Source organism: Neofelis nebulosa, chromosome 11 (genome assembly GCF_028018385.1).
Source record: "Neofelis nebulosa isolate mNeoNeb1 chromosome 11, mNeoNeb1.pri, whole genome shotgun sequence".
Lineage (NCBI taxonomy): Eukaryota > Metazoa > Chordata > Mammalia > Carnivora > Felidae > Neofelis > Neofelis nebulosa.
Genome location: NC_080792.1, coordinates 88,312,660 through 88,336,831, shown reverse-complemented (window position 1 = coordinate 88,336,831; position 24,172 = coordinate 88,312,660). Strand labels below are relative to the sequence as shown.

The 24,172-nt window shown below is 52.3% G+C and overlaps 1 protein-coding gene across 2 annotated transcripts in view; it reads right to left on the bottom strand.

Moving 5' to 3' along the window:
- MLXIP (MLX interacting protein) overlaps nt 1-24,172 on the bottom strand; it is a 56,535-nt gene that overhangs the window by 1,914 nt on the left and 30,449 nt on the right. Inside the window, exons 2-15 of one of the 2 annotated variants that reach the window (XM_058691329.1) lie at nt 12,163-12,269; nt 11,361-11,446; nt 8,731-8,820; nt 8,294-8,335; nt 7,792-7,963; nt 6,980-7,069; nt 6,312-6,403; nt 4,723-5,374; nt 4,138-4,259; nt 3,864-4,017; nt 2,270-2,394; nt 1,733-1,837; nt 1,497-1,624; nt 1,130-1,253 (exon numbers count right to left, since the gene is read on the bottom strand). In XM_058691329.1, the coding sequence (XP_058547312.1) occupies nt 1,130-1,253; nt 1,497-1,624; nt 1,733-1,837; nt 2,270-2,394; nt 3,864-4,017; nt 4,138-4,259; nt 4,723-5,374; nt 6,312-6,403; nt 6,980-7,069; nt 7,792-7,963; nt 8,294-8,335; nt 8,731-8,820; nt 11,361-11,446; nt 12,163-12,269 (2,089 nt within the window). The remainder of the gene's footprint in view (nt 1-1,129; nt 1,254-1,496; nt 1,625-1,732; nt 1,838-2,269; nt 2,395-3,863; nt 4,018-4,137; nt 4,260-4,722; nt 5,375-6,311; nt 6,404-6,979; nt 7,070-7,791; nt 7,964-8,293; nt 8,336-8,730; nt 8,821-11,360; nt 11,447-12,162; nt 12,270-24,172) is intronic. The other variant, XM_058691330.1, reaches the window with a different exon arrangement.

Below are 24,172 nucleotides of genomic sequence, written 5' to 3'. Positions count from 1 at the left end.
GGAGAGGCACGCCGCAGACCAAATGGTGGAAGCTGTCTGTCTAGAGATAGATGAGGCCTGTGTCTGGTGACAAACACACATGCTGGCTCTTAGTCACATTCCACGTAGGTCTCCCAAACCATCCTAGGCAATCAGCTTAGTGAAGGCAATGAGCTCCATTTTCTCCTTGACCTGAGCCATGAGTGCCTGCGGTCCAAGCCTCAGCCCAATGAGGAACGTGCCGTTTTCCTAAAGAGGTTCTGGCCCATCCCAGCTGTCACCCAGCTCCACCAGTGATGAGGGCAGAGGGAGGCTGGGCCAGCCAGGCAAAGCAGAGGAAACAGAGCCGGTGTCTGTCATCCCTCCTCTCTTCAAAACCAGCCCTCAGAGTGCAAATAAAGCAGATAAAATCCTCTGCTCCCAAACAACTGTCTTCTCAGTGTGTCAGTAACAAGGTGGAGGCACGTGGCCAACCTCCCACGTGTGCAGACCGTCTGAGGCAGAGATGTGGCTGGAAGGGTACGGACAAGGCAGGAGCTGTCCCCCAGAGGGGCCCTGCTGACATCTGGAAGCTGAGTGCGGGCGCGCCTTGGCCCCAGAGACAGAGCCCAGCGCTCAGGTGCACGTGCCTCATGACAGCATCAGAGGCCACGTGGCCCAAACCCAGACAACAGCCTCGAGGGAGCTGGTTTCAAATCCTGACTGTGCCACTCGGTCGTTCGTGAACCCTGGTTTCTCATCCATCACAGGGGCAGTACTCACCCTCCCTAAGTAAGTTACCCCAAGGACTGAGACGGCTGCCAGGAGGTGTCAGATGAGACCCTAGCTCCTTCCTACAGGATTGCCTCTACAAGCGGCTTTAGCTCCTTGCAACCAAGTGTCTTTACTTCCCAGGCACCGAGAGAGCAAACCGGGCCTGTTCTGCCTCCCCAGGAAGCCGTGAGCCGGGACGGTCACCGACGACCGACTCCCTTCACGCCACGGCCCTGGCCAGGCCCCTCGCCCGAGGTGGAAGCCGGCACCGCCTGTTGGATGAGCCCAACGACAACCATTTATGTGGGTTTTTTCTAAAATCGCTGGGCTGTCAGTGTCTGTTGTTTCAGCCTACCCACAGCTGGGGGGTGGGAGAGGCAAGAAAACCCAAAGATACAATCCAGAACTTCCAATTCTGCAGGGTCCGGCTTTTCACATACTCGTCAAACATGTCTCTCATGTGATCGAACTGGCGCCGGGTGACAGGGACTCCCGTGGCGGGGAGCAGCTGCTGGCAGGAGCTGCGACAGGCAGAATCAGAGGCAGCTCAGAGCGGTTGGCGGTAAAGTTGGACCCGGGGCACCGAACAGGCAGGGCCGGCCCGCTGTCGGCCACGGCAGGCCCGAGGGGGGCGCCTCGGAAGGAGGAGGATGACAAAAACCCAGAGTGCTGCACCAGAGAGGCGGCTACGGGTGACGGGGCCTCTGTGACACGCACACAGGAGCGCAAGGCGCCAGCCCCGGGCCCCGCGTTCCCAGTCTCACATGATGGTGGTGTTGAGCTCCTCGATTTCCTCCCGCAGCCGCCGGGCTTCCTCCTGCATCTGGCTCCGCTCCTGCTGCAGCTTGGTGATGTACTCCACGGTCTTCTGCAGCGTGACGGCGTGGCTGGTCTGTGGGAGGGGCGGCGGGGGTCAAAGCCGCAGCGGCCACGGCGACCCTGCCTGTCCACCCGGCACCGAGGCCAATGAAGCGGCTCCCACCCACCCAACGCCACTCACCAGCTTGGAATTATTAGAGATCAAACTGTTAAGGGTGTCAAAGCCCATCTTGATGTTGAAGCGCCTTTTCTGCTCAGCTGAAATATGCTTCATCTGCCGGTTCTGCTGGGGAATCAAAGGGTCACTGTGATGCGGTGCTCTGTAAGGCCACCTCCCCTCCCTGCAGAATGGAGCACCTCGGCAGGGGCCACGACTGCTGCTGGTCGGCACCTCCCAGTCACCCTCGGACCCCTCCTCCACGGACCCAGTTCCCAGCTGCGGCCTCCCGGCACATTACAGGGCTCGATGCTGATTCCGGGGCTCAGGCCTCACTGGTAGGTAGGGGAATGGGAAGAGGGGACCTGATCTCGAGGTTAAAGTAGCAAACGTCCAGGCTCCTGATGCTACACCCCAGCCTGGTGAGCACCAGCCAAGTGCGTGGTCCTCCTTTCCTCTGTGTCCCTAGTAAGGGACGCAGCTGCCCCAGTGGCCCCTTGATATTCTCCTTTCCTCCCCAACCCTCCAAGGAAATCAAGACCCGAGAGAGACCTGTGATACCTTTAAAGCAGCCACATTTTTGGGGTCTGCAGATTTCCCTGAGCAGTTGTTCTGGGGAGACTGGGGACTGGGGCTCTGCTCTGAAGCACATGGAGAGGCCTGCCCTGAGTTTGGGCAATCTCGACCTGAGAAGAACAGAGACTCCTTTTAGAACATGGCCGGCTACAGCAGCTGGAACCGTCCTCACCCATGAAAGGAACCCCTGCAAATCCCAAACCCTGGAAACCCATCCAGAACCTCCCACGGCGACCACAGAGCAAAAACGGGAGAAATGCTTGCCAACACCTCAAGGAGGGTTCTGTTAGGTGTGGACAAGGCCTGAAGAAGGCTGGCTGGACATGGAGTGGGAACACGGTCTGAGCTTGACCAGCCACAGGTTTTGGGGGACACGGAGAGTTTTGAGGAGAGGTGTGACTGCTAACCCAATTTCCTAAAAAGCCACGTGGAGGCAACCTGGGGTTTCCGCAGCATCTGTAAGGCTCTGGTTCTTACCCTGTGTGTCAAGTGCCCAGGTACCTGTTTATTTTTGTTCTCTCAACGCTACACATACGTTCTCTTATACTTTCTTCAATCCTGCCTACTCCCACACAAGCCACGTCCTGGTCACTGGCATCTCTCAGGAGTCCCTCTGAGCCCCTGGGGCTGCCCCACTCAGCGCACTCTTTTCCGTGGCACCGATCTCCCTGTGGTGCTCTCTCAGGCAGAACTCCCCCCACGGCTCTGGCGCCCAGGGTTCTGTGCCTCAGAGGACAAGAGGCCACTACCTGAGCCCTAACTTACATCACTGTAGGGGCCTGACTCATAGTCTTTGTCTTTGTCTTTATCTTTCCGGACTGGAGGCCCTTGTTCCTCCAATCCTCCTTGGACAAGTCCCTGTACTGTCTGATCTCTGTGAGCAAAGATCTCTCCTCCTCATGTCTTCCTGTTCAGAAAAGACAACCGTTTACACAGAGCTCCAGGAGCAGCCACGCCCTGCTTTTACTTAAGACAAGAAGGCACCTCTGGTCTCCCCCTCTGATGTGGCATCTGAAAGGAAGGAGCCTGGGTTCTGGTTCTACCCCCACCATGAGCGGCAGAGCCTCGGGCAAATCGTTTATCCCTGGCTTCTCAGCTCTTCGCTGGGCAAAATCAGTTCTACCCCGACCATCTGGCCAATGGAAGGCCCACGCTGTGGAAATGGGTTCAGCAGATGGGAGGTTCTTGAAAACTAAGGGATGACTACGTTGATGTGTAGACAAGGCTGGGTGGTTTCTGTTTTCTGGAAACTGCGGACAAGGACTCTTCGGTCCCCTTTCTGGATCAGAACAGGCAGCTCAGAGCCAGGCCTTTCTAAAGGTCAGGGACGGTGGTCCCCCGAGTGCATCAGTTGCCAACACTGCACACGCTTGCCGCCTTTCTGCTGCTGTGGATGATCTGGCACAATGCCGAGCACTTCCTAGCCTGGGCCGCTATCGGGCTTGTAAAATGTCACTGCACATCCTGTGAGTCCAGCCCCAAACCTAGGGAAGCCCACAGGCGGTCTCCCTGACCCAGGAGTGGGAGCTCTCAGTTGGCCCATGAAGTCCCAACTGCTCCGGCTGGAGCACACACTCACTGGAACCCGTGGCAGAGGCCTGCTCGCCCTTCACCAGGGACTCTTGCACTGTGCCTGGAGAGAAGAGCCGAGAGACAGGGGCTGGCTGGCTGCTCGTGGGATGGCCAAGGTCTGTCACCAGGATGCCACTGTGGAACTCCGTGACTCCAGGAGCCTGAGTGACACAAGAGAGAGAGGTCACCCCCAACTATAGTCATGCTGGGTGAGGATCACCCAAGAACAGGGCCACACTGCGGTTATAAGGATGCTGAGGGTCTGTCCAGAGCCCTCTCACCCGGGCGATGGAGGCAGGCGTGAGGACCACATTGGACTGCGACACAGTAGAAGCCAACATCCCTTCTCTCTTCAGAGGGCCTGATGTCATAATCACTGCTTGAGGTTGTCCTGAAAAGGCAGCTGCCAGAACAAGAAGGTGAGGGTGGTGTCCCTGAGCCACGGGCGGCCTGCTGGGCCCAGGCCCAGGCCCACTGCACAGTGCTCCCCAGGAGAAGCATAGCCCCTGTTGCTGCTTAGACGTTGCTCTCCTCACCACAGGAGAGACAAGACCACAAGGGTACCTGACCTTTGTTTTGTAACTTCTCCTTGAAGGGGACAGATTATAGACCTATAGACCTAGGACGGATTATAGATCACCCGGACCATGCTTTTTCAAACTGGGTTGAGACTAACTTTAAAAGAACAACAGAGGGTATACATGAGACTAGATCACACACATGCAGATCAGAACACTCCTTTCACATCACTCTGTGTGTGTGTGTGCGTGCGTGTGTGCGTGTGTGACAAGTTTGCAAGCCTCGGGGACAGGGAAATATTCCTCAGGAAGGGGAGACCAGGCTCTGGCTTCCCTCCACTGACTTACCTGAGGCGATGCAAGCATTCTTCAATACCAAGGACACGGGCTCAGGTTTGGGAGCAGGCACTATTTTGGGGGGCTGCTTGGGCCTCCCCCCAGTCAAGGAGACCGGTTTGGGTTGCACAAAAGTTAAACACGGTTGAGACGGCCCAGCGGTTGGAGGCCGGGTGACTGGAGGCAGTGCCAGGCCACAGGGTGACACCGAGGGGGTGGGATGGTGGGTTGTGATGACAAGGCCCTGGCTCTGACTGAAGGTGGTGGCAGATGCATCGTGGGTGAGGGTGGCGGAGGCCGTGTGCGTGATGACGGAGGGTGACTTGCTGGCTCCAGCAAACTTCGGCTGTAGGAAGGCGGGTGGAGCCAGGGGGCTCAAGGCAGTGGCCGGGGGTGGGGCTAACGGCAGAGCAGGGGAAGCAGGCGCCGGGGCAGGGCTGGGAGACAGCAAGGGCATGGTGAACACCGGGAGGAAAGGCTGGGGGACACTCAGAGGCTGTGCAGAGGGACCGAAGTCTGTAGGCTGGATAAAGGGGTCTCCAGGTCGGGGAGCTCGATCGCATCCCGGCCTGTCCGTAGGATCTAGGGTGGTGGCCGCAGGAGGCGAAATGAGGCCATCAGGGAGGTTCACGGTGGGGAGAGCAGGGGCTGGCAGGATGCTCTCCTGAGAAAGGAAGGAAAAGTGCTGGATCACACAACTTGCCATCACTTCCCGGTACAACACACCACAAAGTCCAACAACGTGTGGTGGGCGCCTGAGCAGAACCTCCGGACGGAGGGACAAGGCGATGGTTCCCGTCCCCACGGCTGCTAACCGGGGGGAACGGAGCTGTGTCTCCCCAGGCATCCGCAGGGGTCTTGTTTCCATTAGGGACTAAATGATAACACAGAGCTCAGACAAAGCGACTGTCTGCACACAGTTGGCTCTAGGCCTGGGAGTATCTTGTTTCTGAAGTCCAGCAGGGGTCCCCCCAAAGTCCCTGCCATCTTCTGTTACAGAGCAGAGGCAGCCTGGATCACAGCTGCTCATGGGGTTCCCCCAGGGCAGTTTCACGTATCAACTTCCAGAGGTCACCTCTTCCTAAAAGAGAAACGCTATAAGGAATCAATTGTCAGGATCTCAGTCTCTACAGAAGAACTTCTTCCCAGAGCCAGATGAAGAAGATGGGGCCAGGTTTCTGGTGTCTAACTGGATGCGGGTACCAGCCTGAGAGCCCCTGAGGGCAAAGAGCCATGCCTCCCTCATTCGGCTCTGCAGCCCCAGCACCCGATAACCAACTACTGTTAATTGTTGAGTAGAAAGTAAGAGAAATACACAGAACTTGTTTTTATTAGCGATCCACGTTTTTCTTTGCTAATCCTCTCTAAACTGGTCAGAACAGAGCTCAGGTTATGTGCAGCCTTAGGCAGGGGCGCCTGCTTACGGACAGTCTCTCTCCCCTCTTGGATATCTCTGCGTGCTTCCGAGGAGGGCCAGAATAGCTTCTTTATGCGTTAGTTGTGTGTTCAGCCCTAGATCTGGCAAGCTCTAGTGTGTTGCTTATGACTGTGTGGTTACTTATTAGCCTGGCCCTCGGCCCCCCTGCCCCCACTCCCTATACCTGAGCAGGTGGGCTGTTGGGATCTGGTGCAGGTGCCGAGACAGGAGCAGGCAGCACGGAACCAAAAATGGAGCGGCTGGAAGAGAAGAGGTCTGAAAGACAACAGCGGGGGCCTTTGAGCTCCGTGTGCCCATCACATCCTTGAATTAAGATCCAAGCGAACAGGGCACCGAGCCCCATCTTACCCAGAGGAATGCCATGGCATTCCCCCCTGAGGGTGTTCCCCCCTGAGGTAACTCTGCAGAAAGAGGCCCTCTGATTGGAACCGCTCATGCTGGCAACTAGTGTGGGCTCTGAAATACTCCCAGGCCTGGTGTTTCGTGGGCTCTTACGAGCCCAGTTCTAACTGCAGGACACTGCTGGGAGGTGGCTGCGTTGCCAGCGCCCTCTGCTGCCTAGAGGGAGGACTGCTTACGGTTCTGGGCAAACCTGAGGACCTGAGACCGCAGGAATGACAATGGCGATTCCCTTGAGAGAGAACCGTGTGGCAGAAAAGCTTCCCAGACCTTGCGACTACTACCAAAAAAAAGGTAGTTCTGGAAAAATTCCAAGTCTTCCCCTCTGCCCATTCTAACAGTCCCCTCCACGAAGGGGAAGCACCAGTGTGCTCTGTCCTGGGCAAAAGGAGATCCCGGCAGCCATGCTCTCAGCCTGCCCCGGGTCCTCACCCTGGAAAGGTTCAAATGTGTCCATGAAGTCCAGGTTGGGCTGCAGGGGGATGAGCCCCGGCTGGATCATGTCGGCATTCCCCAGATGTGCTGCAAGAATCAGAAAGGAGACAGAGGCATCATTCTGCCTTCTCAGGCAATGTTGCAAGAACACGTAACGGGCCTGGAACGGGTCCTCCTGGCCCTGTTCACACTCCAGATTCTTCCAAGGAGGAGTGCAGGGAGATGGCTGGAATTTCTACCTTCTTGTGAGTTCATGGCTATTCTCCCCCTTCAGAAGGCAGGAAAGAAAGTGAGTTTTTGTAAGAAAAGCGAAGTGAGTATCCCAACAAGTGCCAGAACAGCTATGCAGAGATCCCTGGTTCTAACTGCTGGTCTGTGGGCTCTTCCCTGAAGGGTAACTGGATGCCTGAATGCTGCCAGGTAAAAGGTCATGCCCAGGAATACCTGATTTTCTTCACAGTGAGTCAGAGGCCCTGTCACTCGGCCTAGGCACAGATCCTCCGCTCAGGGGACAGTATCAGAAACGGCAAACTGATTCAGACCAAATCCCCACCGTCTTCTCACAGTGGCACCACAGGCATGACAGCTGCCCAGGAAGGCCCATTTGCAGTCCCCACGCTCTCAGTGCATGTGACCCTCAGATGCCAGTGACACTGGCCAATCTTTCTGGCAGCCTGCCCTAAATAAGTGGTGCCCAGCAGCTAAGAGATGGCCTTGAGGCAAATCCTGCCCTGGGGGCCCCGGGGGTGGGGCTGGCAGAGAAGGACACCAGCTGCGTGTTGGAAGCCAAGGATCCGGAGGTGGGTTACCTATTTCCCGGGGATTGGGCCAGGCCACCGGCTGGTGAGAGGAAAGTGTGGAGAAGAGGGTGTCGCTGAATTCTGACATGAGCATGTCTGTGTCCAGCAGTGGGTCCTCCTCCATGGGCACCGGGGTCTTCCATCCGTCCCCACGTTTGTGCCAATAAAGCATGTCATCATCCTACCGTCAACAGAAGGGGAAGGACAAGTCCCAGGGGACCGGTGAACTCAGAACTCCCAATCCCATCGCGCAGGGAGGCGCTACCCTAGTTTACGCAGCGGCAAGGGCTGCTCTGAGAGATGAGGCGGTGGGTGAGCAGGGAGAACTGGCCTGTTCCCTTAGCCTGCATGTCCTCTGTGTGAGAAGGGGCGTGGCTCCCCTGGAGCCGCAGGGACAGCCTGTGTCCCTAGCGCCTTCGGCTGCGGGCTTCACCGTGGGGCCCACATCATCGCCGCTTCCCTTCAGAGGAGGGTTCCTCTGCGGGTCCTCCCGGCCCCGCCGCGCACTCACCCGGGCCAGGCTGGACAGGTCCTCATCCTTGTGCTGCTGCAGCTGCGGAGAAAAGGGGAGAAAAGAGCTTCACTCGGGGGCCGGGGAGGGGACGAGGCCCTCGGCCTCTCCTCCCAGAACCATCCGGGCCTCCTCTCCCTGGGAGGCCTGTGAGGGGTCTTGCCCTCTGCCATCGCCAGGCCCACGCCGGGCAGAGACGAGATTCCCAACCAGCGTCTGTGGAATAAACAGCCCCGGTTCACAGCGGGAGAAACTGAGAGCACAGGTAACATGACCGAAGCAGGTCCACCGCTCGGGCTGGGCTAGACCACTGGCTGCCACGGGAGCAGCAATGGAGCCACGACCTCGGGGGCCAGCGTCCGGATACAGGCCTTCGGTCCTTCCCTCCTCTACGGGGGCTTCCCGCACACGCTCTTCTCGGAGCCCAAGCCGGGTACCCTTTTCTTGAAGTAGGTTCTCCACTTGTGATATTCCCGGATCACGATCTCAATGCGGCTCTTCCAGTACTTCCCTTCTGTGGTGATGGCCTGTGAAGAGAGGCAGGTCACGGTCAAAAGAGGGGCATCCAGGCTGAACGGCAGAACTCGACCTGAAGACAGAGATGTGTCTGACACCGGAAGTCAGCCCCGGGCAGCGCGGCTCAGAGGGCCCTGCCACGCGCCTACAACCTCATTCGCCGACGTGTCCCGCCTCTCCGGTGCTACAACCAGCCTCTACCTAAGGACGTGCTTTTATTTCACGACCTCAGATGACCAAGGGCAGCTTCGGCAGCATGGTTCCTAAGGGTCCGGATTGGAGCGTGGGTCAGAGAGAGTGCTTGGGCGGGGGAGAGGGAGAGAGATGGTGGGGGGAGAGGGAGAGAGATGGGGGGGAGGGGGGAGACAGAGAGAGGGAGAGAGGGAGAGGGAGAGGGAGAGGGAGAGGGAGAGGGCCCTCCGTCCTGGTGCCGGAAGAGCCCCAGAGAGAGAGCCAGGGGTAGCAGTGAATGCCTGATCCAGGAGACCCTGCCACATTTTCGAAGGGTGAAAACAAACGGCCAATGACAGAAGTTTTAGGTGGAAAGTGACTCCAAGAGTAGCTACTTCAACCTTCCCATCATGCACGTGAGCCCCTTCCAAGATATCCCTGAAGCGCTCTGGCAACAAAGAAACCATGACTGCCTCAGAGAGCCGGCCTCGCTTTCAGATTGCTTTTTGTTTATGGCTGGAGTATATTAAAGCGAGTCCCAGGTATCGTAAGACCCACTTAATTTCACCCAAACATACTTCACTGTGGGTCTCTCTGACAGTGAAGAATGTTCACAGTGGATAATACAGTATTATCACCAAACCCAACAAAATGATATTCCTTAATATTGTCTAATATCAGACACACCCCACAGCTCAAAAGGGTCTTTCATTGGGTTACTTTCTAATTTTTCCCATTCCATCCAAACAGTGAGATGTGCTTGGATAGCATTGAAACAATGCAGAAGCGTGTAAAGGGTACCTGCCTCACTGTAATCCTCCTTCCCAGAAGTACCCACCAATAAAGGATTTCTGTATATCCTTCTAGACTTTTCCTACACACCCGCAATCACATAGATACACTTTATTCTTTTTTATTAAAAAAAATTAAAGTTTATTTTTGAGAGAGTGCACGTGCGTGCCCACGAGCATGGGTGGGGCAGAGAGAGTGAGGGAGGCATAGAATCCGAAGCAGGCTCCAGGCTCTGAGCTGTCAGCACAGAGCCCAACGCGGGCTCAAACCCATAAAGTGTGAGATCATGACCTGAGCCAAAGTCAGACACTTAATTGAGCCACCCAGGCACCTCTAGATACACACTTTAAAAAATTAACACAGGGGCGCCTGGGTGGCTCGGTCGGTTAAGCGTCCGACTTCGGCTCAGGTCATGATCTCACGGTCCGTGAGTTCGAGCCCCGTGTCGGGCTCTGTGCTGACGGCTCAGAGCCTGGAGCCTGTTTCAGATTCTGTGTCTCCCTCTCTCTCTGCCCCTCCCCTGTTCATGCTCTGTCTCTCTCTGTCTCAAAAATAAATAAACGTTAAAAAAAAAAAAATTAAAAAATTAAAAAAAAAAATTAACATAAAGTTACTAAAATACAGTTGTGCAACTTTTTTTTTCATTTACTATTTCTTCAGCATCTTCCTATCTCAGCATATAAAGATCTTGAAGTCATTTTTTTTAAGGATTTTATTTTTTGAGAGAGAAAGCACGCATGCACGCATAAAAGCTGGGGAGAGGAGTAGAGGGGGGAAGGGGGGGAGGGAGAGAGAGGGAGAGAGAGGGAGAGAGGGAGGGAGAGAGAGGGAGAGAGAGGGAGAGAGAGGGAGAGAGAGGGAGAGAGAGGGAGAGAGAGGGAGAGAGAGGGAGAGACAGAGAGAGAGAGAAATCTCAAGCAGGCTCTACACTCAGTGTGGAGCCTGACATGGGGCTCGATCCCATGACCCTGAGATCACGACCTGAACTGAAATCAAGAGTCAGACACTTGGGGTGCCTGGGTGGCTCAGTGGGTTAATGTCCGACTTTGGCTCAGGTCATGATCTCACAGTTTGTGGATTCAAGCCCCGCGCTGGGCTCTGTGCTGACAGCTCGGAGCCTGGAGCCTGCTTCAGATTCTGTGTCTCCCTCTCTCTGACCCTTTCCCGCTTGACTCTCTCTCTCAAAAATAAACATTAATTTTTTTTTTTTTTTATAAAAAAAGAAGAGACGCTCGACCGACTGAGCCACCCAGGCGCCCCTTGAGATCATTCTTTGTTGAAGATAATCTGTCTTGTAAGGAGACCAAATCCCTCCCTGCTGACGTCCAGAGAAATGCCAACATTGAGGGTAAGTCCCAGGGAGAGAACCCCTTAGTCCTCAGGTCAGCCCAGCCAGAGAAGAGGGGAGTCCCGTGGGCTGTCACATCCTCGTCCTTGCGAGGACACCATGGCGGCCAGGGCAGCAAGGCTAGACCTTTTCCCTGAACCCCCGCTGCGGAATCCACCCCCTATTCCCAGCCCTGGGAGAGCTGCTTCCTCCTGATGAGGGAGGATCCTTTCCAGCTACTAATGGTCCAGGGCCAAGTACCTCTGGCCTGCGATGCTCATCCACTTCAACAGAGCCATCTAGTGGAGTGACGAAGTGGCACACGGGATTCTTGCGCTTCTCCAAATCTGGGCAGAGAAACGAGGAGACATCATTGCTATGACCAAGACCCCTGAAGGAACCCCTGCCCGCTCTGTCCACATGCCCCTCAAGGTGCGGCCCTCCTTCCCTCGAAAATGAGATTTCAGAGAATAAAGGAAAAGAATCTGTAACTCATAGGTGAGGTAGGCAGTCTGGCTTATCAAGAGAAATGCTAGCCTAACCCAAGCATGCCCCCAGCACGCGGATCTCCTACAGAGGCCACAGGATCTACCTGCACGAAAGCCAGCTAGAAACGGAACGAGGCCTGGGTCTGCATCTTCTTTGAAAATAGGAACTGTTCCCTGACTCTTTGAATGTCACTCTCTGCTATGCCCTCCTTGACTCCCCGGAAAAGAACTAACCCCTCCTTCCTCCTCTGCCTTTACAACACTGGGCCCAAGCGCCTAACCTAACAGTGGGCACGTGACGCCGTGAGCAACTGGCTAACACGTCTGTCTCCTGCAGATTATAGGCAACTACATGACCCCATGACTGGCTCCCCATGCCTGATGGCCGAGAAGAATCCAGTTCATGAGGATCCGGCTCGGTTTTCCTATTGCTGCAGACTGCCCAAGAGAGGCTTCCTTTTGAGGCACAATGTCTGGAAAGTGGGCTCTGGGGACCCGAGGTGCACAGGCTTCCAGGTGCTAGAACCTTGGGGCCCCCGCGGTCCCCTCCTGCCGGAAGGCCAAGTAGCACTCACACTGCATGTACCACGCCCGCCAGATGGCATTATTGAGCCGTATCTTGTCTCTCCACTGCAGCTTCAGGCCCTTGAAATTCTTCCACTTTGGAGACACCAACTTCCCACTGAAAGGCAAGACCAAGAAGGGAAACTTAGTGGTTCCTCTGAAAATGAAACAAAATCACAAAGTGCCACCCCAGCACTCCAGACCTAGAGTAATCTATCACAAGCCACAGGTTAGGCTGGAGAGAATACACACGTCACTCCGGGATTTCTTCAAAGGGATCAGCAGCAGGGAAGGGGGAGGTGTGCGTGGCAGCAATGGTGTCCGCGGCTCGCAGGGGAGGCAGGGCTGGCTGCGGCTGCGAAGTCTGCAGTGGGAGGATGGGTATGTGGTCACTGCCCTAGGCTGCTGGCTTTCACAGGTCTTTTAAATTTTTCATAATTAAAAATTAAGAATCTTTTGATTTTTCAATATAGCAAACCATCACGTTGTGCATCTTCTGAAACTTGTGCAATGTTGCATGTCGATTACAACCCAGTAAGGCCGGGGCGAAAAAAGAAAGAAGGAAATCTGCTGGCGACTGAATGAAAGCCGAGCTCCCTTAACCTGGTCCGTCTCCTTTGCCACCAGTCCCCAGGAGGCACTGACAATACAGGCACACAAGTGTCCCACTGGCCTTAGAGCCTGTGGGGCCCTCTCCTGCCTCCAGGCCTGTGCACACACGGTCTTCACTCTTCATGGAGCTCCTTCTCCCACCTGCTCGTCCTTTAACACGCTGCTGCAATACCATCTGGCCTCCCCCAGGCTGCTGCTGACCCCTTCAGGGCTCCCTGAGCACCATTCAGACTCAAAGGCGGCACTGAGCTCCCCTCCACAAAGCAATGTCTACACCCACACCTCCACGCAGCCCGTGAGACGTCATCACCCTGAGCACCCAGCGGAGAACCTGGCATACAGCAGGGGCTCAGGCAATAACTGTCCGCCGGATGAGTTAAAGAGCCCCACACACCAAGCTAACAGCAGGCGAGGCGCGCCACCTGGCACAGCCTTCTCGGAGAGTTGAGTTTCCCAAGTGCTAAGATAGAAGCCACCTCTGGGTGGCTGACACAGGGTTTCCCTTTTTCAGAAGGCATGAGGCGTGCAAGGCGCCATTCGGTCCACATCCGAGGGGGCTCAGGTGGTTCTACCTGTGAGCCACAGCCCTGCCTCTTCTGCTGAGCCAACTCAGAAAGACCTTGTGAGGAAGAACAACAGGTATCTCCAGAGACGGCACCCAAACAGTAAGACTTACCGGAACCCGAGAACCTGGCTTATAAAGCAAAGCCCCTGGCTGTGCGCCTGGCAAAGACCTCAAGCCTCCCCCACTCACCCCAGGGAGCCAGGCTTCAGATCACACAGGCCAGAAGGCTACGATCCGCAGAGAGAAAACATCACAGGACGCCCTTGTAAGAATCGGAGGGACGGACAGCAGCAGCCTCAGCTCAAAGGGTTAGAGGTTTCAAACCTGTCACACACCCTCCTTGCTGCCTGTCCCCAGTCCAAAGGCGCTCCTAACCCAGCTCCGAGTGGTCCACTTGCACTCAGGGCCAGTGGCCAGGGCTGGAGGCTCGGCTGCATCACACGTGCACCGGGCAGCTTTTGCAGTTGGGTAACCTGTCTGACGGCTGGATAATCATAACTCAGGATGATACCATCTCCTCCAGAGTATGTGCATAAGGATTAAGTGACGGTGCGTATGTATGTACACATATACACTTAGACACATATAACTGGTAAGCCTAAAGCAAAATATGTTATTAATAGCCATCTCCAAGTTACTTCTGAAAAGCCCGAGTCTTAACACCCCCTGACTTGAAACGTTCTTTCTTTCGCGTTTGCCACCACTGTCACGTGGCTCTTCCTTCCCCACAGGAGGAAAAAAGTGACACCCATGGGCCCACCCTCAATACCAGTGAACAAAGACCTGGGCAGAGGTCAGCCCTGTCCAAGCGCTTTGAAGGCAGGAACTGGGTCTCATTCCCTCATTTGAGAAGGGCGAGCGCTACGAGCAGAGGAAAGGGGCAGATGGGGAAATGAGGCCCCGCCCCTGGGGAGCATACAAGGTGCTGAGGGTCACAAAGAAGGACAGAGGGCTGGGGTAGCACACAGCCTTATAACCAACCCAGTCAGAGCAGTCAGAAGAGGCTTTCTGAAGGCGGTGACATCTCAGCCAAGGCCTGGAGGCTCAGAAAACTTGGGCTAAACCACAAGGTGGCGAGTGGCCCCTGCCTGTGACAGCCTTGACGTGAGCCAGAACACGCCTGGTGGGGAGCTCCAGGACGAGGCGGAGCGCCGGGGGAGGCATGCAGGGTGCTTTAAACCGGGCTGGGGAGCAGAGTAGATTAGGTCCCTCCGCTTGGCAAACCAACCCTCCCTCCCCTCCTCTGCAAGATCTTTCAGCAACTTAGTATCTAGCCAGGCAGGTGGTTCCAGGGGGAAAAAAACAATTAGAAAACTCCCTCTTTTTTTTTTATTTTCTTAAGGGGAAAAAAAAACCCCACTTTTTCTATAACTGACAGCTTCCTCTTACCGAAGCCCGGGATTCAAAGGCCACCTGCACAGAGGGCTGCTGAGGACAGAAACCCAGAAGGGTTACAATGCAAACGAGGAAGGACCCCAGAGAAGAGAACAACCTCTGGTGTCCTGCAGTGTCCGTTAAGAACTAACCACTGGGTGGGGCGTCTGGGTGGCTGCATCCATGCTTAAGCATCCGACTCAATTCTGGTCTCGCCTCACGTCCTGATCTCACGGTTAGTGGGTTCCAGCCCCCCGACAGACTCTGTGCTGACAGAGCTGAGCCTGCTTGGGATTCTCTCTCTCCCTCTCTCTGCCCTTCCTCTGCTCGCTCTTGCTCTCTCTCTCTCTCAAAAATAAATAAACTTAAAAAAACCCCGCAAAACCATTGGCTTAAATACAAACAGACCCTTACCCCTGCTTTGTGAAGAAAAAGTGACTGAGGGGCGCCTGGATGGCTCAGTCGGTCGAGCGTCCGACTTTGGCTCAGGTCATGATCTCACAGCTTGTGAGCTCGAGCCCCATGTCAGGCTCTGTGCTGACAGCTCAGGGCCCGGAGCCTGCTTCGGATTCTGTGTCTCCCTCTCTCTCTGCCCCTCCCCACTGCGCACGCACGCTCTCTCTCAAAAACAAATAAGCATTAAAATTTTTTTTAAAAAATTAAAGAAAATACCCATGACTCACAGGTGCCTGGGTCTCTCAGTCGGTTGAGCGTCCGATCTCGCGGTTCATGAGTTTGAGCCCATAAGAGTGTCTCCCTCTCTCTCTGCCCCTCCCCCACTGCACGCGCGTGTGTGCGCGCTCTCTCTCTCTCTCGCTCTCAAAAATAAATAAACATTAAAAAAAAGAAGAAGAAAACAGAAAATGAGTGACATGTGCATAAGACCACCTTCTCAAAGAGGCCAGATCATGCTGACAGCTTCAATCACTTACGATGAAGAGGTATGATGATACAGAGGGAGCTCAAACCCTACAGGCTAGAAACCAAATCCGACGGGGGCAGTCTGGGGTTCTCGTCTTCTTCCTCCTCGCTTGCTGAAATGGTTCACTTTTCCTTGACGTTTATGTCAAATTTGGCCAAACTTCAGCACAAATATACAGGAGGTCAGAATATACAACTGGTATCACAGCATCCCAGATTTCTGTAATAGCTCAACAGTCAACAGGTGGTGCTCAACCAACACAAAGAAGTGAGTCCAAAACCAAAACTTAAACCACCGCCAGACGTAGAGACAGTGAAAGAGCTGCAAGGATGGTTTTCACGGTGACTGACCACTCTTTGCCCACACAAATTGCAAGACAAGATCTTAAGAAGGAACACGCACGGCTCTATGCAGCAAGGTACTACAGAGAGAAAAGGATTCCATAGACACGTTTTTAGGAAAATATGGGCATAATTTCTGTAAATCTCCTCACCGCCTTTGGTGCTCTGAGGTCCCTGTCAATCTTCAAGGGGAGAAGAGGAGACATTCCTTATGTAGACGTCCACAGACCAAACCTGGGGCTCTTTCCATGGGGGGTACCCAAAGTCTCATTTCCTGGGGGACATACAAGGAAAGGCTGCTCTAAACACTTGTAAACGCGAACTTGCAGCTCCCTGGAGAGCTCCCTATGACAGTAGCCCCCAAAGCATCTGTAGTCGGGCTTCTGGTCCCCCCAACCCTGCCCCAGCTGAACTCCTCTTCCAGACATGGCTGACGGGGGAACTTCTTGGTCTAACTCAGGATTATGCCACATTCCTCCTTTTAAAGTGTAACCAGAAACACATTACAAAGATTTCTGAGACTACAGCTTCTATGTTTGCCAAAGCCCTCTTCTGGCCTAACCTCCCCAAACTGCCCTCCTACATGCCCCATTGGCCTCCCTGTTGGAACAGTGACCCCAGATTCTCCCCAAACTATGAGAAGGCCAAGGTCTTCGGCTGACTCATTCCAGCACAGTGCCTGGTACATGGGAGGCGCTTGTAAACATGGAGGCGCTAAATGAGTACGAACCCTTTCTTTCCATAATGAAAAATCTTCACATGGCCCTGCCGCGGGCCACTCTTCTAGAAGACAGGTTCACGACCTGGACCAGGAAATTCAGAGTACAACAAAGGTCTCCCTCAAAACTGCTGTTGGATGGACTAGCAAACTCTAAATTCTTCAGCGGTCTGGTAAGAGACCGCTTGGGAATGGAAGCTTTGCACAAATTGGAGCTGAAATAAAGAACAGGGGTGGACGGGACCAGGAGGGGATTTTTGGATTCTGTCCATCCCAGGTAGGATTAACTTCTAACGCCCGGTTGGACCATTCTCTCCAAAAGAAAGCAGGCAGAGGGCTCCAGGGCCTGTCACGACAGGCCCCAGAAGAGGAGTGGGGCCCATGCGTTTGTTCACTGAACCATACTTGCTTGTTGTGGGGCCAACACTTCTTTGCCATTCCTAGAAATGCTTCTTGGATGCTCACTAGCAAAACGGCGCTAGGCCTGCCTCCCCCCTCACTCCCACCCGGCTAAGTGACGTGTGTGTGTCGGCAGTGAGCGCAGTGAGCGCAGTGAGCGGAGAACGAGGAACTGGAGTGGGTGGTCCAGGCCCCTCCCCTCCTCTCCTCTCGGGAGCAAGCTGCCATTCATCCTGCTCTGCTCCTCCAGAGCCCAGGGCGGGGCTGGGGCCTGTCCTAGGCCCAGGACCACCTGGCAAGGCAGTCTGGGGCTCACTTGTAAGCCATACACTCAGCTTGATCAACAATAAAAGTAATATTCTGGCTGCTATCTATTGACTTTTTTATTGCGGTAAAGCACATCTAGCATAAAATTGACCATTTTAACCATTTGCTTACAGCGTACAATTCAGTAGCATGAAGCACATCCACAATGCTGTGCACCCATTACTGCCACCTAGTTTCAGAACGGTTTTCATCGCCCCAAAAGGAAACCCTGTACCCGTGGAGCAGTCACTCCCCATGTCCTCCTCCCTTTGCCCTGGCAACCACTCATCTACTTTCTGAGGCCATTTGTGTGTGGCTTCCTTCCCTAAGCACCCTGGTTTCAAGGGTCATCCGTGTTGTACCACGTGCTAGTGTTTCATTCTTTTCCACGGCCGAATCGTACTCTGCTGGATGGACAGACCCCCTTTGTTTGCTGTTTCACCTTTCGGCTGTCGTGACTAGTGCTGCTGTGGACCAACTGCTTTACTTCCCAAACAGTTCAGCACTCTGGCAGGGGAGAGGGGTCCGATCGTTCAGCTGGCGCTGCGGACACAACGATGGGCAAAAACAATGTGAACTTTGCTGGGGGGGCAAGCGGACAACTGTCCATCGACACTTTCAATGCACACTACTTTGGCCCACAAGTCCACCGTCAGGAATGGATTCTGCAGACTCAAGTGCACATGTGTACAAGGACACACATGGAAAGACATCAAACAGCAGTGCTGATGTGGCAGAAAAAGGCTGGAAACGACCTACACATTCATCAAAGGGACCTGCTTTAGCGACTGCTGGATGCACACAGAGGGACACTATGGGGCACTTAAAAAAAACACAAACCCACATTTTATGCGCCGATTGACAGGCAAGGTCTACAAGCTGTATTAAGTGAGAAGAAAACTAAGGTGCAAGATGGACAGCGTGGCGACCATGTGTTTTTATAACAGAGAGATATGTGCACAAGACACACGGGATGCGGGAGGGGGGAGAGGAGACAGACTGTCAATCTCAGAAAGACACACAAGAAACAAGTAACAGTGAAACAGTGATTTCCCTTTAGAGAGCTCAACTGGAGAGTTAACGGGTTCAGTTGGCAACCTCGTTTTCACTGTTTACTAGTTTATACTGCTTAAATACAAGAATATATATATATTTATTATTACTTTTTTTTTTTTTTCAAAATAAATAAGGCAAAGAGACCAGGTACAGTGAAAGACTTATAGGGTTTCTAGTTAATCAGGGAAGGCAATTAATCACATGAGCAGATAGAAGATTTGGTGCAAGTCAATTTTGTGAACTAGACTCAAATATGAGGATAATGCTCATTAAGTGGTTTCTTTAATGAGTGAGTAGATGCGCAATGCTCAGACCGGTCTCTCTTCCAGGACTCTGACTCTTTTTCTTCAAAAGAGCGGTCTCTATTGGCTTTCCTAGGATTTGGGCCTGGTTCCACAGGCTGCCAGGAGCCAAAACTAACAGGCTCCCGACAGACAAAGGTTCATTGAGGAGCCAAGGCGTGGGGAGCAGGCACAGCGACAGGCACCGCAGGAGGAGGGCATTGTGTCTAACGGACTCGCCCAACTGCGGGCCTCCGCCCTGGGCCTCCGGCCCAAGCAGAGCCTCCTCCCAAAGGCAGCTCAGTGAGATTGCCAGGCCCTGCTCTCACGCCTAAACATGGGTCCTCTCTCCTACACCAGCAATTCATCCTCCTCGTGGCTCGCTTGGTGTCTATTTTATTTTTTACATTCAAAGAAAGTCCTGTTGGAGAAGCGGACTCTGAGGGCAACGGAGGGAAAGCAGGAATATGGACTCCTGAGGTCCTTGTCTCAGGTCTTGTCCTACTGACAAGGTGAGCGAGTGTGTGTGCGTGTGTGTGTGTGTGTGTGTGTGTGTGTGTGTGTATGCTGGCGTATGTGGTGTGTGAGGTGTGTGTGTGGTTGTGAGAGAGAGCACACTGTGTATAAGGGTGCATCTGCCCTCATGCATGACATGCTTGCGGTCACATCCTTGTGAGGGCTTGTATTGGTTTTGTGTAAAAAAGCAGGGAGTCATCATTTCCATGACCATCAAAAATTAAAGCCAGTTGAAGGAGGTGAAACCAGGCAAAATCAGAGTAGCTGCAGTGGTGGCTTCTTCACCCCGTCTGTAAATGCTGGTGACCTGTGTCCTTGTTGGGAGCACTCCCTCCTGTGTCCTGGCCTTCCACCAGGGGACACACACCGCCGAGCTTATACCATTTCCAACCCAACAAGGCAAGGAGAGTAGTTTCCACTTCTGGACAAGTCACATGAGCCGTCCAAGCTCCACCTTCTCTAAAATGGTGACGGTGTCCACCTCACAGGGAGGATTACAGGCAGGCACGAAAGGGCAGAGGAAGTAGCAGCCAATGCTGGGGCACGTTGCTGCACAGCAGTCAGTTCCGGGCCACGTCGCTGGGTTTTTAAACCCGTTGTTGCCCGTCAGACTGTAGCCATAACTGGACTTTCAGGCAGGAGCAGGGATGCTGGGCAGGGCATCACTTAAAGCCAGATTCATGGGGCACCTGGTGGCTCAGTCAGTTGAGCATCTGACTTTGGCTCAGGTCGTGATTTCACGGTTTGTGGGTTTGAGCCCCACGCTGGACTTTGTGCTGGCAGCTCAGAGCCTAGAGCCTGCTTTGGATTTGGTGTCTCCTTCTCTCTCTGTCCCTCCCCCACTCATGCTCCATCTCTCAAAGATAACTAAATGTTAAAACATTTTTAAAAAATTTAAAGCCAGATTCATATGTTTATTTGCCAAGAGACTAAACTTAGATCCAGATCCCAGGGTGTTCTGACTCCTCTGGACCAGGTACAGGGCCAGACTTAGAACAAGAAACAGGGGTGTATCACTTCAATTTGCACCATTTGTTAATAAACTTTAATACTTAAAAAAAAAAAAATCTGTGCATTAGTCATGTGTCTCTTATACTGTAGGAGCTGTCTGTGCCCTTCACCTTTTAAAAAACTTTTTATTTTGAAATAATTATAGACTCACAGGAAGTTACAAAAACTAGCACAAAGAGTCCCCTGGATACTTCACCCAGCTTTCCCCAGGGGCGGCATCCTCTGCGGCTGGGACACAATCTTACCACCGGGAAACTGACTTTGGCATATCAGTGTTACCGAGACTACAAATCTCACTCCGTTTTCACCATCCGTTAAAATGTCCATCGTCTTTCTCTTGCTATTTTATGTTGGTAACACCATAACATTGATTTGTGATGTTTCCGCAAACGTTTACCTTAAGTTTTGGAGTTTTACTTCTTTATACAGCATATCTTCAAATAAGCAGGTTATCCATTTGTGTAGTCCTATCTACCGGTCTTCCTTTAAAATTTCTTTTAGCGTCCCTGCCTGCCCGTCTACCCCATCCAGAGATTGTTTCCTTTAATCTCTTTTTTAGCTTTTTTAGTCTTACTGATTTTAAAATAAATTATACACCCACACTCAAAGAAAATTCAAACAATACAAAACAGTACAAAACAAAAGCAAAGTCACCTGCAATTCCACCACCTAGAAATAACTGTCGTCTAAATTTTGGTGATAATATTGTGTAGTGAAGAAATAACCTATCCAAAGAGAAGTCTGGCCTTTGCCCTCAAGCTCCTAGGAAGTGACCTCTACGCCCCTGGAATGTCCTGCCTGATAGTAGTGTCTCTGTTTGCCTGGGGGCGTTGGTCAGAGGAGAATCTCACACAATCTGATTCACTCTAGCGCTCTGGACCAAACAGTGTCAGTTCCAACCTCCAGAGGAACTGATAACTAAAGGCATCAGCTAGATCTCCAGGAGGGGCTGGAGACCAGAAAGTGGCCACACAGGCAGAATGTCATCAAGTAAAACTGCGACCGCCAGCGACTCAGGTGAGCTTCCCTGACTGGCAGTGCTCTCTGCGTGCAATGTCACACACTGTGGTGGGAAGGAGGTCACACCGCCAGAAGAGGACAACCAAGGGCGCCACCTTCGAACACCTCTTCGACTCTGCCCTGTGCACCCCTTCCTTCCCTTGGCTAACTCAATTAGAAGCTTTTCCCTGTAATACACCGTAATGAAGAGTGGAACGGTTTTCAGTGAGTTCTGGGTGTCCTTCTATAGAATTATTCAACCTGAAGATGGTTTCCGGGAACTCCTCCAACTTATAATTGGTGTGAGAAGTGAGGGCAGTCTTGTGAACTATTATCCCCGACTTCGTGGTTGACCCTTAAGTCCTTGTAATACACATATTTTCATATATATGAATAAACGTAATATTTAAATGTTGGATAATACTGTTTTATAATTCATTTATCATTTATGTTATAGACATCTTATTGTGTCAATATAGTTTTATATATATTCTTAACGTTTGTTTATTTTTGAGAGAGAGAGAGCGTGCGCACGCAAGCCGGGAAGGGGCAGAGAGACAGGGAGACAGAATCTGAAGCAGACTTTAGGCTCTGAGCTGTCAGCACAGAGCCCGACACAGGGCTCGAACTCACAAACTGTGAGATCATGACCTGAGCCCAAGTCAGACGCTTAACCGACTGAGCCACCCAGGCGCCCCTCCCTGTTGGATCAAAATGCCCTCTTCAGGGACACCTGGGTGGCTCAGATGCTTAAGCATGTGACTCTTGATTTCAGGTCACGATCTCATGGTTCGTGAATTTGAGACCCATGTCGGGATCCACACTGAGTGTGGAGTCTGCTTGGGACCCTCTCTCCCTCTACTCCTCCCCTGCTCATGTGCACACTCATGCTCTCTCGCTCTAAAAAAAAAATTTTTTTAATACCATTTTCATCATACACCCCATTCCCACATATGTACTTCGGGCAATTTCTGAACACACTATTTCTTTGGGTGTTTGTGCATATGTTTTTAATGGTTTCACTTTTTACATTCAACTCTGATTCTTCTGGGGAAAAGAATCCGTTTACTTCTTTACAGAGCTCACCAAAATAAATTCCAACCAGCTATCTGATTGCTTCACCTTCCCCAACTAATTTATGAGATTTCCATTAACAGATCTTAAATTATAATATACACCAGGGTCTGTTCTAGGGCCTCGTGTCACTGATTCATGTCCAATCCTGTGCTAGTATCACACGGATCTGGTAACTATAAATTTGTAATACGCTATCTAGGTAACGTTGGCCTCCATCACTTTTGTTTTACTGTTAGAATCCTTGCCTATTTGCTCTTCCACGTTCCAATGTTACAATCACATTGTCAAATCTCAAAAGACAACTCTTCTGGTATTTTTATTAGAGTCGTGCTTAATAAATTAACGCGGGCAGGGCTGACCATTCCAGTTGGGTCATCTCCATCCCAGACCAGTATATGTTTCTCCACTTATTCAAGCCACTTACCCTACTTAAAATGTCAGAGACATCTGAAGCCGTCTAGTACTCTATAATTTACTTCATCTGTGTCCTTCACATTTCTAACCATATACTTCTACTAACGTTTTAAAACAACGTAAAAAGAAAATTTAGAAAGCTAGAATCGGCAAGTCACATAGTCACACACCCAAATACAAACACCGTCCACATTTTACTGCATTCAACCTAGCCACCCACCCCTCAACCCCGTAGCTACGATGGTGACGGCCGCCCTCACCTTGATCAAAGTGGCTAAGCCACAGACACAAGTCAGAAGCTTCTACTGTATCAGCACCAGGAATAACTACCCTCAAAGAATCCTGCCGTTTCCTAGCACTTTTATCCACCTACGCAGAAAGGTAATTAGTAGGTTCCAACATTCACCGAGGTTAAGATTTTTATGTAAAGTATGAAAAACTCCACCCCTTACAGACATCTGGCTTACAGAGGAAGTAAACTAACAAAGGTCTGCAGCCAGAGTACATACCTGCAGTCAGGACTCTAGATAGAAACTGTCTACCACAAATGTAAGAGAAAGAGATGCGCAGATGTTTCTGAGTTCCTATGAAGACTGGCAAGAAATAAATCTGTTACTATTATTATTGTTATGACCATTATTAGTCATTTTCAAGGCACTGCCAGCTATCTAACCCACTTTAAAGGCACCGAAATCTGAAGCTGTCTGATGCATTTCAAAGGATAAGGTAACACCCTCCAGGTAGCCAAGACCTATAAATAGGCTTTAAAAGCATTGGCTCCTTTCCCAAGTCAGTTTGACAATTAAAGAAAACCCATGGAATCTGCTCTCTATTGAATTTGAAACCCCAAACCTCGACCTTGACAATAACTGGGGTCGTAGTGACAGTAGGGTTAAGTAGGTATGGGGGCATCTATCAAATCCTCACTTTTCTGGGGCAGAAGCTGGAGCCAGTAGTTAAATCTACACAGCACCTATTATAATGTTGTGTAAAATGGTGCTTAACAAAAGAAATGAATTGATGAAAAGAATTAGAAACTTTTCAGGTTGCACGTGGGCTATACAGCATGAACACTGTACCCAGATTAATCTGGCTGAGACACCACTTTCTTCATGAAACTATCCTGATCCGCTTATCTGACACTGTTCTAGCCGCGAATGATAGAGCAGCAAACAAGACGATGTCCCTGGCCCCATGGAGCTTATATTCTCCGGGGAAAGACAGGCGCCACGTGTGTGCTATGCCAGGAGCACCGAGCAGTACGGAGCACAGGCAAGGTGGAGAGGGAGCTGGGAGGTGCTATTTCTATGGGGTGAGGTGTGAAAGTGGAAGGATGGAGAGTGGACACTGACGGATCCTGGCTTCTGCCTCAATAAGCCCACAAAACTGCTCGTGCCGAGGACGCGGACAGCCTCTGCACTATCAGTCAC